General features: G+C 45.6%; 1 protein-coding gene across 1 annotated transcript; it reads right to left on the bottom strand.

Moving 5' to 3' along the window:
• Window positions 1-624: 624 nt before the first annotated feature.
• On the bottom strand, window positions 625-1875 carry LOC119178360 (uncharacterized). Its single transcript, XM_075871009.1, has 2 exons — window positions 1762-1875; window positions 625-1065 (listed from the first exon to the last, which is right to left on the bottom strand). Exons 1-2 carry the CDS (start codon window positions 1771-1773, stop codon window positions 685-687), a joined length of 393 nt encoding a protein of 130 aa, XP_075727124.1. The 5' UTR covers window positions 1774-1875; the 3' UTR covers window positions 625-684.
• Window positions 1876-15105: the final 13230 nt, after the last annotated feature.

Below are 15105 nucleotides of genomic sequence, written 5' to 3'. Positions count from 1 at the left end.
AACAGAGGTGAGCTGCACGATGGCTTTTGTTACTTACCAATCGCGATAGCGCGTATAGCTTAAACGTGTATGCTGTTACTCTTTTTGGAAAAGCGAATATTCAACAGGCGTTGCCGACACGATACTGTGAAAACCCAATTCTGCTCCTGACCAGCTTGAAAGCGTTTTTAGCATGAAAACGACACCAACCCATGAAAATTATCTAAAGGCCTATAAAAGCGATTCCAGCTTCGGATAGATAATCTGAAAAGGCAGAATGAGAATAAAGCGTGTTGTATCTATAGGAAACGCTTGCGTACGACCTGCCATAAATGCGAATTTTTGCAACGTTTGGACTGATACACGGCCAGGAATTACTAGTTCTCATTTGCAGCCACAGCACACGATCCAAGTTTTATTTATGTGAAAAAGCGCTACGCTTGCGGCTTGTAAATCTGATTTTGAGCATGTATTGTTACCTCTGGCAACATACCTGGAGCACAATACCTGGGCTCTGAGCCTTTAGCAGGCTATTGAATTTGTTTCTATTACTTCACTACGGACGTCTATTCGTATCAATTAAGTGTGAGTGTGGCAGTGTCTCTTTTACATACGGTCGTCCATAAATTACACACGACCATAAAATGATGTTTATATCACAGTTATCTTTATTTACAGTACAATAAACGCTGCTTTACAATAAACCTATCCATGGTAACCGTGTCCGTAGCTGATGAGCTTGTATCCATGCCCGTAGCCGCCGTATCCACCATGGCCGTATCCTCCGTAGCCACCATATCCGCCATAACCACCATATCCTCCGTAGCCGCCGTATCCGCCGTAGCCGCCATAACCACCATAGCCGCCATATCCACCATAGCCTCCATATCCACCGTAGCCTCCATAACCACCATGGCCATAACCTCCGTAGCCGCCGTAGCCTCCGTATCCACCGTAGCCTCCGTATCCACCGTAGCCTCCGTATCCACCATAGCCTCCGTATCCGCCATAGCCGCCATAGCCATGTCCGTAGCCATAGCCAGCCGTGACAACAGCAATCACGGCCGAGAGGGCAAGCAGTGACATCTGAAAACAAACGAACAGAGTATGCTTTCTATAGACCTCCGCCACGACAAAATAATGTCTCACACACTTTACTTGGCGTAGTTGTCTGTTAGATACCACTGTCTGTCTAAATTGTAGCACTTCAACCGTTCAAGAGCCATAATGGCTGCATCTAGGTAACCGTGGGGCTGCAAAAAGCATGTTCTGAACCTAAAGCTTAATAAATTGAATAAAGAGCAGCCAAGTGCGCCTATCCGATAGTGAATTCTCGGCTGCATCAGAACCTCTCAAATACCGTGATTCGTGATTTGTTCTTTAGAAGTTGTACGTATAAAAGGTCAAAAAGAAAATTTTCACATCAATGTGAAAACACTTTTTGCCTACCCAATGTGCAGGTTTTCGATTTACTTGGACAGTTATCGACCTACGATTTTCATTGCGTGCACTATGTTTAGACTATGGAGTGATATCATCAATGATTGTCCACCTAACGCACCCACACACACACATTTTAAATTCGATTATATCACGGTAAAAAAGCTTGAACTTCCGGCTAGAATGAAGAAACTATCAAATTATGATTGATAACTTGGTCGCTTCACACCTGAAGCATCGAAACTAAAAGAAAATATTATGCGACCGTCGCAATTCTAGCGCTTCAGATGGATTCAGTTCTTGGATAACATGCGTAAATAAACTATACACATTTCATCTCACCAGACACTTCATGGTCTTCTGTGGAATTGTGGTATCCTTTTTGACTGGGAAAAGCAGTGCGGGAGAAGGTGCTTGTCTTGCAGACAAGTTGCCAGCAATGATTTCTTGCCTTGGAACGGCTGCCAAGCGGGTATATATACCCTGCCCACACGTAAGTTTAGAAAAAATAAGTATCCATCACTTCCGCTGGCAAGTGGGAATGGGCGTTGGTAGCTCACGCAGTACAAACGAAGTCCGGAAGCTAGTTCTCAACCTTCCCCAAATCGTTATCTTAACATTCGTAACCTGTCCTAAGCGCTCCGCGTAAGAAAAGCCGCGGAGAGGCCGTGAATTCCATCGCGAAATGGCAAACGGCAAAAAATAAGAACAAAAAAAAAAAAACTGGCTTTCTTTACAGGCGATACCTTTCGCGTGCTCGCAATGCCAACCTTGTTTCTGGCTCCCCGAATGACCGCCGGCTCCGTCTACGTCGTGTTGTTTGTGTTAGCCGTTGGCCCTTTACGCAATGCTTCCGGGAGCACTCTCCGCGTCATAATTTCGCTTCTTGTCCCTCAAGATTTGGGTTTGTTTTTTCAATGAAGAAAGTCTTGTGTATTGACAGTTCCCTAGCAGTACAAAAGAAAGAAAATATAAATGGTCTTCCGCGGGCGGCACATGTCGTCTATCATGTTTTTTATTGACACGCACGAATTTAAATTCACCTTAGCTAACCGCCCGTTGCTTGCTACTATAGCTCTGCGAAACTTCTCCGTTGAGCTGCTATTTTGAACAAGACAGGTATATTAGTACGATCAAAGTTATCGCAAAGTTGGCCGCGTGATTTATTGTATTGAAGTGGGCAGAGCACCCTGACCACTGCGCTATTAGAAGGACAGGTCATCTTATTGTATCCAGTATGACCCGAAACACTGGGAGCGACACGACGCCGCAGTAAGATATCGCTGCTCGCACGCATTGTGGCAGTCATTGAGAAGCTTGGTTCGCAACACTGCTTGAAATGGACTCGAAAGCACCAAAAGCACTAAGACAAAGCGACGGCAGATTCCCCTCATCACCTGTCATTTATGTTCGTCATATACTCATGTAAGATAGATAGATAAATAGATAGATAGATAGACAGACAGACAGACAGACAGACAGACAGACAGACAGACAGACAGACAGACAGATAGATAGATAGATAGATAGATAGATAGATAGATAGATAGATAGATAGATAGATAGATAGATAGATAGATAGATATATAGACAGACAGACAGACAGACAGACAGACAGACAGACAGACAGACAGACAGACAGACAGATAGACAGATAGATAGATAGATAGATAGATAGATAGATAGATAGATAGATAGATAGATAGATAGATAGATAGATAGATAGATATGGTTTAGAAATGCTACGGATTTTAATGTACTCTTCATATGCAAGCAACTTCGACAAACATATGAAATTATCAGGGAAGGTGCGAAGTGAACCACGTAAAGAGAATATCAGCCGGAAGCACGTGGTCTTGTTAAGAAGCCTACACAGTCATAGACTACCTTATGAATAGGGGCGAATGCACTCGCATGTATGCGGTATTCAAATTGTTTTGCTGAGAGAGTAATAGATGGCTGGCTGACACAATCGTATTGTAATGTAGTGACGAGAAAAGCTTCACTAGGATTTCTTCTTATTTTGTTATGATGCCGAAAAGGACCATCCATTAAAACAGGGAATTACATCCACAGAAATGCCAATGATTAGCCAGAGAAGGGGGGGGGGTATTAGAGGAGGAAAGCGAGCGTCGGTGTTCTTGCAGCTTTGTGTTGATGCATTACCCACTCGGTATGTAATAATCTTTACCACACAATAAAGCAATCATATACATGCATGCTAGCCTACATGGTACCTACTTACTCACATGGTTAGTTTTGCATCCGGATTTCACGAAGGGGCTCCGTTTTTTTTAATCAGAGGAAAAATGATTCCAAGTTTTGAGGGACATAAAAAATTACGCCATTCTGGTATTTGCTAGAAACGTATTTTAGTCCATTCAAGAAGTGATGAAGGTTTTGCCTAATAGAAAATTTGCTGACGAGACTTACCCGCATGACAAGCCATCGCGTGGTCTTTTCAAACACATTTTATCAGCTTGTTTTCGCAGAGTTTTTGTTGCCTGCTTTCTTCAAGCTGAAAAGCTGACTGCTGGAACTATCTTTCAACATGATGGTGGCTGCTTTAAAAGCAAAGAACGTAAGGAGGAAAATACTATATTGTAATTGATATTCATAGAGCATACTGAAATACCATGCAATAGTGGTGTAGTTGATCTTTGTTGATGTTTTCTACGTGCTTACCGCGAAGTGAGCGTCATGCGCAGGTCAAGATGCTGAAGTTGTTGCTGTTTTTGCTGCTTCATTGATTCAGTGGCGAGGCGCGGGGCTGAAAACATAATCATCAAATGATTGGACATTCTTTGCTGCCATGTGCCTGTAAATGTGGTCACATAGTGAACTGACGACACCATAGCGAATGTCAGCAGTGGCGTAGCCAGGAGGTGGCACAACTGACCCGTGCCTCACAGGTATTGCATGCCCCGGAAGACATTGTGGACATTGTGTGTTTGAGAGCAGCGAACACATTGTCCTAGCACTATCGCAATACCATGAAGTACCACTTCTTCCTAAGTTAAAAAATGTATGAGTTCATGACTGAGGTTCGTGGCTAGTCCAGCATATAGTAGCGAATAAGATGACACATTTTAGTTACCTGCACAGGGCTCAAAAGACGAGACAACTACGAGGCTTTTTATTGAGGTTACTTGGTTCGCGAACATTATGGCAGAACAGCATGAAAATGTGTCATTATGTCATATTTGGGTCCACTGTGTGAACCACCGCGTTTTCATTCTGTTCTATCACAACATCTACGTGATGCACTGAGAATATATTGGGCAACGCGTTCTTTGTTTTCCTACGGCTTTTTTTAACGCATGTCTTTCTTTGATGCTACTGTAAAGCAAAAGGCTACGCCTCAATTAGACAAAAAGGAAACAGTCTCTCGAAGCAATCTGCACTCGCTGACTATATTACAAGGAAGTGACGTGACAGGCGACCACGAGCTGTTTATTCTGGAATATCTTCTCTTTAGCACTTACACTGTTCCTTTTGTCATAAATACTAAAAGGGAGGCTTCGATGTAAAGAATGTGTTTGCGTCACCCTAGCTGGGTGCTATTTCACTTGCCAAGACCAATTTAAAGACGAATATTGGTGATCTTTACGCGAGCATTGTTCAACTTTATGCACATCATCCATTCATTAAGCATGCTTTTCGTCTGTTACCAATTAGGCAACGCATACTCACGTAAGCACTAAGACTTCTCATATTTGTTATGACGCCCCGCCGCGGTGGTCTAGTGGCTAAGGTACTCGGCTGCTGACCCGCAGGTCGCAGGTTCGTATCCCGGCTGCGGCGGCTGCATTTCCGATGGAGGAAGAAATGTTGTAGGCCCGTGTGCTCAGATTTGGGCGCACGTTAAAGAACCCCAGGTGGTCGAAATTTCCGGAGCCCTCCACTACGGCGTCTCTCATAATCAAATGGTGGTTTTGGGACGTGAAACCCCACATATCAATCAATATTTGTTATGACCCTTGAACAAATTTAGGCCTGTGTAAGTAACAAAACTTTTTCGCTGCAGGCCCCGCCAGTGAAAAACTGCTGCAACATCCATCGTTCGTTCTATGCTGGATCACTCTGTAGGCTGCACACCGAACGGGCTTTTGACGATGAAGTGCAACTCCGCGCACTTTTTGGAGGGGATTTCAATCAGCACTTTCATATGCGATATTTCTGGATACGTCCCACACCCTCTGCTTTATTTATTTGCAGGGAAGCAGGCCAGCTTCGGAGTATTTCTATATGTTGGATATGGTATTTACAAATGTTTCAGGCATGTTACGGTGATGTAGTGCTTCCAAGATCGCTCGTACTTCAAATGAGTCTCGAATGCTCGACACTTGTGACGCGCTGTTCGAACACGATGAAAGACGCACGAAAAACTTAGGTATAACACAACACGAGCGTGAACTGACTGTTTATTTGATGGAAACGCAACACATATGCACAAGGTGGAGGAAAGAAAACGTTAGCCTGGGCAAAGCACACGAGGAAAGACACGCAGAAACACGAGGGAAAGAGAGATTGTTAAAGTTTTCATGGTGAGAAATCTCGGAAGATATGTGTGTGTGTTTATGTGCCATTGTTATATTTGACCGGCATTGAAGTTGAATTTTTACACGAAAATTTAGATAGTAGAAAAGACAACAGGACGTCTTGAGGGTCTATTTGATTCAATCTATGCAGAAAAAATTTCGCTAATAAAGAAAAGACACCATAAAGAGAAAACACTTTAACAGATTGACTGCAAAAAAACTGTCGGATCCCACGTACAGTTGGAATCGATAATATGCGAAGCACGAATGAGAAATGTTGACACGTCTCTTTAACATCAGCGCAACGTTACGAAGTGGAAGTAAATGACTCCGTACATGACTTCCGTGTCATGATTATCATGTTTGGATGTGTCGTTTACCTTCGTCATCTATTCCCGTCACGTGATACCAAATTTAATATATGTGGAGCTAGTGAAACGGCCGTAAGCACGCTGTGAGTGTGGTGTGGTGTCATGGTCCTACATGACACACGTGTCAGGATTATCATGTTTGCACCAGATTCAGTCATCCATCGGCGTCACGTAACACCGAATTTGGTATATGTGGAGTTAGAAAAACGGCCATGAGCGCATCATGAAGGGCCCAATATACTCCAATGTAGCGAACACGCGCGGGCAGCTGGGCACAGCGACGCTACGTTGCAAAACGCGAGCAATCTGTAGTCTGACGCCAGGCTCGACCAGCATTCGTCAGCGTGGCCCAACCGCAACCAGCGCAAAATGCAACATGCTGCATTTGGCGCCTGTGCGTTACCTAGACAACACTGCGTCTCCCTCTTTTGGTTACAAAGGGACGCCGGACAACGCAAGGCGGAGCGCGCATGCGAGATATGGCAGGACCAGCGCCTGGCGTGGCAGCGCCGGCGTGACGTGGTGAAATGAACGCCGGCGACAACGCGCACCGCGTCACGTTGAAATGTATTGGCACCTTGGCTGTGGCATGTAGTTATGTTCTCACGTGACACGCATCTCATGAATATCATGTTTGCACCAGTAACATACCTTCGTCATCTATTGGCGTCACGTAATATAAAATTCAGCATATGCTAAGCTAGCGAAAGGCCGTGAGTGCATAATCGGTGTGGCATGTAGTCTTGTTGTTACAAGACACGCATGTCGTGATTATCATGTTTGCATCGGTATCATACCTTCGTCATCCATTCGTGCCCGTAATACCAAACTTGGTAGAAGTGAAGCAATGAAACGGCTGCCAGCGCATCATGAGCGGGACATGTACTCATGTTGCTGCATGACACGCATCTCATGATTATCATGTGGGCAACAGCCACATACCTTTGTCATCTATGGACATACCGTAATACCAAACTTGGAATATGTTACGCAAGCGAAACGGCCATGAGTGCATCATGAGCGTGACATGTAGTCATGTGTTTACATGACACGCGTGTCATGATTTTCATGTTAGGGTCTGTCGCTTGTGTTCGCCATGCAATCATTTGATACCATGCAAGTTTTGCAACATGCCATGTGAACAAAACCACCCGAAGAGCTGCAGGACCATAAAATGCAAATCATGACATTAATGACATGCGTATCCTGGTTTTAATGTAATGACTGATCTAATATGTTCTTCATACAGTCACGTTATGCCACACCAAGTTTGGTATTGATACCATTATCGAAACGACCTGGAGAGCTAAGTCGTAGATAGATAGATAGATAGATAGATAGATAGATAGATAGATAGATAGATAGATAGATAGATAGATAGATAGATAGATAGATAGATGATAGATAGATATGCTCAAAGTCGCTGAAGTTCGCTAAGAAATGCTTTGCATTTATAAACCAACGGGTTTTATTGAATGTAGAGCGTCGTTTAAATAGGGAAACCAATTATAACTGTACAAACGGGCCAAAAAATATCACGTGCTAACGCACCTTATTCATCAAAAAAGACACTATTGCACTGTATATAGAGCGATATCAAGGCCCCACTTACACACCTACCACTTTTAATGTTAATAAAGAACGCTTCCAAAACCTCACGAGCAGACGTGTTTCTGGTATGCCCCAGTATCCTAGTCAGCTGAAATCGTACTTCACATGCACAAGCTGCGCAGTGAGCAGACAAATTACCCATTTTAATGTTTTTGATTGACAGCTGGTGTTCCCGTATATGGTCTTGTACGCAGCGCCCAGTGTGGTTCACATGAGAGTTGCCGCAGGAAAGCAGCATCTCGTATATTATTCCCCCATCGCATTGCATCATTGGGATGACATGCTTCTTGCTACACAGGCTATCGCGCACTTCGGCGCTCAAAATTCGCGAGGTCAACTTTGGAAGTTTCTAGGATGCAGAAAGCACTATGCCCACTCCATGGTGGTTGGAAACATTCTTCGAGTTGTGTGTTACCCTGTGTAAATAGGGTAACACTATCGGCTTCTCATGCGCATTGTGCGCGTTTTTCAGCCACGATTTTCACGAGCGAACTTTTAGCTTCTTCAGAAGGGTTTCTGCCACACCTATCAGCTCAGACAGCGGGAATCCAGCTGCCTGTAGTGGTCAAATCTGAGCGCACAAGCTGGCTTGCTTCTCTTGTGAGCACGACCTCACCAGTGCTTACTCCAAACACATTGACGCAATAGCGCTCTATACCTTAGAATGTGAAGATGTGCATGCCTTTATTGTGTATAATACCATGTTGTATGCCTTTTCTTAGGTAATCAGTACTTGCATGTGAAACTTCAGTATCTCGTCCAACTTTTCATTTTAAGACTTCACTGCACAATTGAGTGCTTGTCTGTGAGCTCTAGAGTTCAAAATAGAAGTCTTCTGGCGCCTCCCCTAGGTCACCCAAAAGAGTAATATAGGCCAGCTTATTTTTATTGCACACATTTTTATCTTTCCAAAATAGAGTTTCCTTCTTTTTATTGCCACATATACTTGTTTTAGGGCATAATATTGAGACGAGACACGCCTAGTGCGAGTGTAATGACACTGATCAAGACTGAGAACAGCACGCACAGTGGGCAAGCCAGTCCTCTTCATCGTCTTCTGTACCATGGTTCACCCTGCATGCGCTGAGTGAGTGAAACAACTTTATTGTTGGTCCGGCATAAAGGAGGAAGAAGTAAGAGAACTAAAGGAAGACTCTAGCGTGCTCGAAAGCCCCAGAGCAGCAACCTACTTGCTTCATATCCGTGCGGGTGCCGCTTTTAGCCGCAGGCGTTCAAGGATGCCAAGCACAAGCTGGACCATGTCTGTTTGAGAGCCTGGCTCATGGCTCATAATTTTGCTGATCATGTTAGTTGATATTTCTTTTTGGTTAGCCGGCGGTAGTACACAGTCCCAGAGGAGATGTCTCTGTGTGGCTCGCGCCTTTTTTCACAGTTGGCATATATCTGTGGAGTACACCTCTGGGAAGTGGTGCTTTGCCCAGACGGAGGTTCATATGACTTGTACTTGCAACTGCCGTAGTGGGGCAGCTTCACTGCTTTGTAGGTCTCGATGAGGTGGTGGGTAGAGGTGTTTACTCGTTCTGTACCACTGCAGAACGTCGCCATAGGTTGTGACGACATACTCTTCGTCTTCGACATCAGGTCGTTCCGGTTCCGGGGAATGCGTTAAAGAAGACCCACGGCTAGTTAGCGTTTGTGCCTCTGTATCTGCCTCCTCGTTGCGGTTCAGGCTCATGTCCAGCTTACCCGCATGCGCAGGAAACAACTTGACGGTAACGTTGGTTTCCAGTATTGTTAAATTTAACATACTGTTGCACTGGTTTCATTCACATTTGTAACAAAGTTGACTATTGCCGGCTTCGAGTCGCTGTGAACCATGCGGCAATCCGAGATCTCCAGTGCCAGTGCGATTGAAAACTCCTCGGCTTGCGTGGGCGACTTGCATCGTATGCTTCACGACGTTGTCAGCACTCCAGTGTCTGCTGCGATCATAGCTGCTGCGTACGTGCTTGGCTGGTGGGGATACTTCGCCACGTCCACGTAGTACGCGCGCGGATCATTGGTGTGTCCCTTTCTGAGGATCATGGCTCTCGCCATTTTCTTTCTTGGTGTACTTTCTTTCTTCGTGTACTTCGTTAAGAAGCAGATAAACCTGTAGCCTTTGGAGAACGTCCTGAGGTAGCTGCTTTGGTACCTGCGGGGTCGTCCCCGGCGCGTTTATCCCGATGCGTTGAAGTATCGTTCTTCCAGTCCTGGTCTGGGACAGACGGTGATACTGCGCCATTCTCAGGCCTTCTGTAAGTTCTTCCAGTGTGTTGTGAACTACCAACACACCATTCGTTCCGTGTTGATGTGGGGGCATAGGCCCAGGGCCGTCTTGTATGCCTTTCTGATCATTGCGTGAACCTTGGTCTTCTCCGTCAATTTCCAATTGTGAAACGGCGCTACGTAAGAGATATGGCTGACTGCAAACGACTGAATGAGTCGTAGTAGACTGTCTTCTCTTATGTCCTGGTACCGCGTGGCCACCTTCTTGAGTAAGCGGAAGGGCAGCGAGAGCTCTGCGTGGAGCTTCTGTACTGTCACGAAGTTCCGGTTCAGATGCTAGAGGTGCAGACCCAAAACTCTGAGCATCGACACGTGTGGTACTGGCGTTCAGGTTGGGCTACCACGTTGATGTGCGGTGTTGTCGGGCGTCGCGCGCGTTGCGGTGAAATCACTAGCAGTTCTGACATGGTTGGTGAACATTCCATGCCGGTGGGTCGTAGGTGTTTTTCCACGGCGACTATGGCTTCTTAGAGGGCTGCCTCGATTTGGCTGTCACTTCCACCCCTTGACTGCAGTGTGATGACGTTCGCATAGATCATGTACTTGATGTTTCTAACACGTTCCAATCTTCTTGCTACACCTATCATGACGAGGTTGAACAACAGAGGAGAGATCACTGAGCCCTGCGGGGTCCCCGTGCTCCCCGACTGCCTGAGCGGTAGTTGTAGTTCTCCTGCCAGAAGCCGCGTGGTGCTGTTGGTCAGGAAATCTTTTATGTAAGTGAACGTCTCTCCCCCATGTGAAAGTGGGACACCTGCCGAAGGATGGCCGAGTGGTGTACATTGTCGAATGCTCCCTGGACATCGAGCCCGAGCACTGCTCTGTTGTCCAACGTGGGAAATTGTCTGTCCACGATCTCGTTCTTGAGTAACAGCATGGCGTCCTATGTGCACAGTTTGGCCCGGAACCCCAATACTGTATTTGGATGTTTGTTGGAGTCCTCCACATAACGTTGCCATCTTTTGAGTCGGTCGTGATTCAGCACTTTTCCCATGCACGACGTCAGAGGGATGGGTCTCAGGTTGTCTATTCTGGGTGGTTCCCGGTTTGAGGATTAGAACCGTTTTAGTGGTCTTCCATTGTTGCGGTAGCTTGCCCGTCCACCAGCACTGATTGAAAAACTTGGTGCAGGCTTCGATTGCCGTGTCGTTCAAGTTTTTTAATGCCTTTTGGTAATGTCGTCCGGTACAGACGCCGATTTACAGTTAATTGTGTGCAGAACCATTCACACTTCCTATTCTTCGATGTTGGCATCCAGATTCTTGTTGGGAGCTCCTTCGTAGCTTGAGAGAGGGTTAATTGACATTGTAGGAAGACATTTGGTGTACAGCTGTCGTTCTACCTCAGCCTGTTTCATTTTTTTGACGTTTGTGAATGGTCTTCTTCAGCAAGTAATGCTCAGCTCCCTTGGTTGTCTGATCGTTGAGCAAGTGGCGCAGCAGGTGATACGTCTCGCCTTTGTGTATCTGACCATCGGCTTCTTGACACACCACGTACCACTGTTGTCTGCAGAGGACTGCGCTATTATGCTCGATGTCTGTATTAAGTTGTGCTATACGTTTGCGCAGCTTTCTGTTGTGGCATTGACGTCTAAAGCGCCTTCTCATTGAGTTTAGGGCTTTCATAAAGAGAGCTAATCTGCTATCCAGCATTGCAGCCTCCATATCCACTTCCCTCGTCTGAGTGGCTTCTTTGGTCGTGGCGTTCAGCACGTTGGTTAATACTTCTTTCTTCAATGATTTCCATAACGTCGTGTTCCAATTTCTTTGTGTATTTGTCCCAGTCGACGATTAACTGCTGGTGTGCTCTTTGCGCGCTCTCTGCAATGCCTATTGAAATTGATGCCGTGGTCACTTCCCAACGTCTCCCTGGTGTTCCGCCACGTGACGCCACGTTTAGGAAAGAGAAGTCCGGGTTTGTGTCTCGCAGCGACGTTGTTTCGTTTCTAGTAGGTGCATTTGGGTCGTTTAGCAGTTGGTAACCTGCGTCCACTGTTTTGTCGTAGAGGCTGTGGCTCTTCGCCATCGTGTATAAGTACCCCCATGCTTCATGTTGAGTGTTGAAGTCTCCGCACAGTAGGATTACGTTGGAGCTCGCAAGCTGTTGCACTTTGTGCACAAGAGTGCGGAATTTTAGCTGGAAGTGGTTCAGATTGTTTGATTATAAAAGACAGGTTGATTATAAAAGTGCTTTCGTGGCGCTTGTGCTTCCTGGTGACGATTTCGACCATGGTGGGCTCGATGATGCCGTTGGGCAGCAACTCGTGATCTATTGAGGTTAGATTCTTCTTCACCAATGTGCAGACCCCTTGCCCTGCGCCTTTCGCAAGTGTTTTAGTATTATGAAGACGGGTCTCTTGGTGTTTTCCTGTGTATACTGTTGTAACGATATTTTTTTCCACTGTGTGGCGTTGGAAATCCATTGCCATATGAGGAGACGATGCTGTTATGTCCGTGCTCTGTTTCTGTGGTTAGCGATGCCTGTTGCCGTTGTCCCGTCCATCATGGCTGTTGGGTGAAGGCTTGTGTGATTAGTCCTGACGCCGTAAGCGCCTGTACTAATACTTCCAGATTGGCCTGTTTTCCTTGTAGGCAAGCGGCATGCCATGTACGAGTGTGACCAGCGTGTCGAGGCGTGCGTTGGTAGCATCGAGACGATCATTAGTAGCCTTGATGGCTTGGCTCAGAGTTTCGTGGTTGGCTTTCATGGTCTGTTCTAGTTGATCATGACGTTTTTCTAGGTTGCCTAGTCTAGCGTTGACTTTTCGTTCACGTGCATAATTGAGCGCGCTCTTCTTGGGTGTCGGTTCACTTGTCCTAGCAGTGTCAGTCATTTCGGGTTTTGCGCTGTTAGCGTCCGTTGCAACTAGGGCTTGTACCTTCATGGCGAAGTTTGTGTTACTATTCATTGTCGTGGGGGGTCTTGGTTGAGTCTGCGGTGGTGGTGTCAGAGTTGCTTGTTGCTGCTTCTGCGCACTGAGATGTTGATTCAACTTGGCGTTCATCTCTTGCATTTCAGCTCTCTGTTCGGCGATGCATCGCTTGAGCTGGTCGTTTTCCTCGTGTAGTGACTCGACGATGTCATTCTTCGCTTGAGCAGCATGATTGAGCGGATTGCGGTTCGCTGCTTGCGGGTTTATTGCCTGGGCCCAACCTACCACGTTCCCCGGTCGCTGCTGGCTGTAATTGTAATTCATGTTCTCGCTGCGCTTGCCGTCGATGCTTCTGCCGCGACTCGCCGAGTGTCCCCTACTTTCGTTGCGCTTCTTCGAGAGGTTGCGTCTTTTTTTGATAGATGTGCTTCCTTCTTTTCTTGCTGTTGTCATGGTGGCAGTTGTGGGAAGTCTTGCAACGAAAACGTTGACCCCGTGTTTCTGCGCTCCCGTATGCGTTGAGTAACTACAAAGGGCACCTTATAGTTGGACACGTTGGACAACATCTTGTAGGATTGGAATGCTCCTTCTCAGCCTCCTCAGGATATGTTTAAATAAAGTCAATCTCACTCACTCTTGGTGATTCTTGCTATCACGCGTTTTGCTTGAGCTTTGCTAAATCACGAGGTTGACTTGCTGCCTTGAGTAACGTGATTTCTTGTTCCTCAATTTCGATTAGGAATACTTATTGCACACTATAGTAACGTGTGCACCGTAGATATATTTGTCCCTTCAGAACAACCTATGTGCTCTTCATTTCGTGGTGCCCATAGGCTGTTTATAGTCGGGAGATATGATTCGTGAATATCCCTATGTTTCCTAATTAGTCAATATAAGTTTAATTTGTCTAGTATAGAACAATTCTCTTCGGTATACGCAATTCAAGATTTACAATTCTGAAATTTGACCTAAGTGAAACAAGTACTTGTGTTATTTCAAAAGAGAAGACTGCGTATGCAAGAAAACACTCGTTATAAATTGTATGTACAGTCTGTTTCACATTTAGGGGAAATGTCAAAGTGCATGAGATGGCGACGCGGCCAGTGCTGCAGTCGCGTGCAGACTCTTGGGAGGTGTAGTGTAGAACTGTGTCTACGGCTACGGCTGGACCACGATGCCATGCACTCTGACATTTTCGCTAAGTGTGAAACAGAGAGTACCTGCCATTCGTGCCAACCGTTTTCTAATTTTACTGTTCATGTGGTTTATGTATAGCCCGGTCTCGTTTCACACTCAGCTTCTGCTTTTTCGCACCATACAATTAAGTGGTTGTTTAATATAATGTCCACGAAGTTGAAAAGTGCTTCCAAGAGTGATTATCCAATTTATTACAACCAGATTGAATTAGAAAAGCGTCGCGACTCCATTTTACTGGTTTATCCAAAGACTTGCACAGCTTCAACATTTATTTATTACAATTATTAACGTAGCGCAAAAGACACCGGAAAGGGCAACGCAAATAAAACGCTGACTATCAACAGAAATTTATTTAAATAACGTACACAGATATAAACTTTACGAACTAGACGCGCGACGGATGAATAAAAGCATGAAAAGAAATGAAGTGTTGTAGTGACAAGCAGTAATGCAAACAACTCCGATAGGTTGCAGCACTATCGACGGCCTCGCGGCACACACATCGCCGTCTTTATGGATAAAAATTAAGGCCTCTTCAATTTCCCACTCCATTTTTTCTTGAAATCTTGCTAGCACACTTGCTTCCGTCATCCTAGGCGCGCCGCGGCAGTTCCTGCAATGCAGCGAAAGGTTCGAACATGGTTGTCCATTCAAGCAGGCTCTGTAGTCCAATAATCTATTATTTCAGCAGCGCTCTGTCTCCTCGACGTACATTTTCCTACATGACACAGGTATGTTATAGGCCACTTCTCTACCACAGGTGCGGCATCAAGCATGGGGAAAAGTTGAAATATATATATATATA

The sequence above is a fragment of the Rhipicephalus microplus genome, chromosome 1 (assembly GCF_043290135.1).
Source record: "Rhipicephalus microplus isolate Deutch F79 chromosome 1, USDA_Rmic, whole genome shotgun sequence".
In the NCBI taxonomy this organism is placed as follows: Eukaryota; Metazoa; Arthropoda; class Arachnida; order Ixodida; family Ixodidae; genus Rhipicephalus; species Rhipicephalus microplus.
This window is presented reverse-complemented; position numbering and strand designations above follow the sequence as displayed.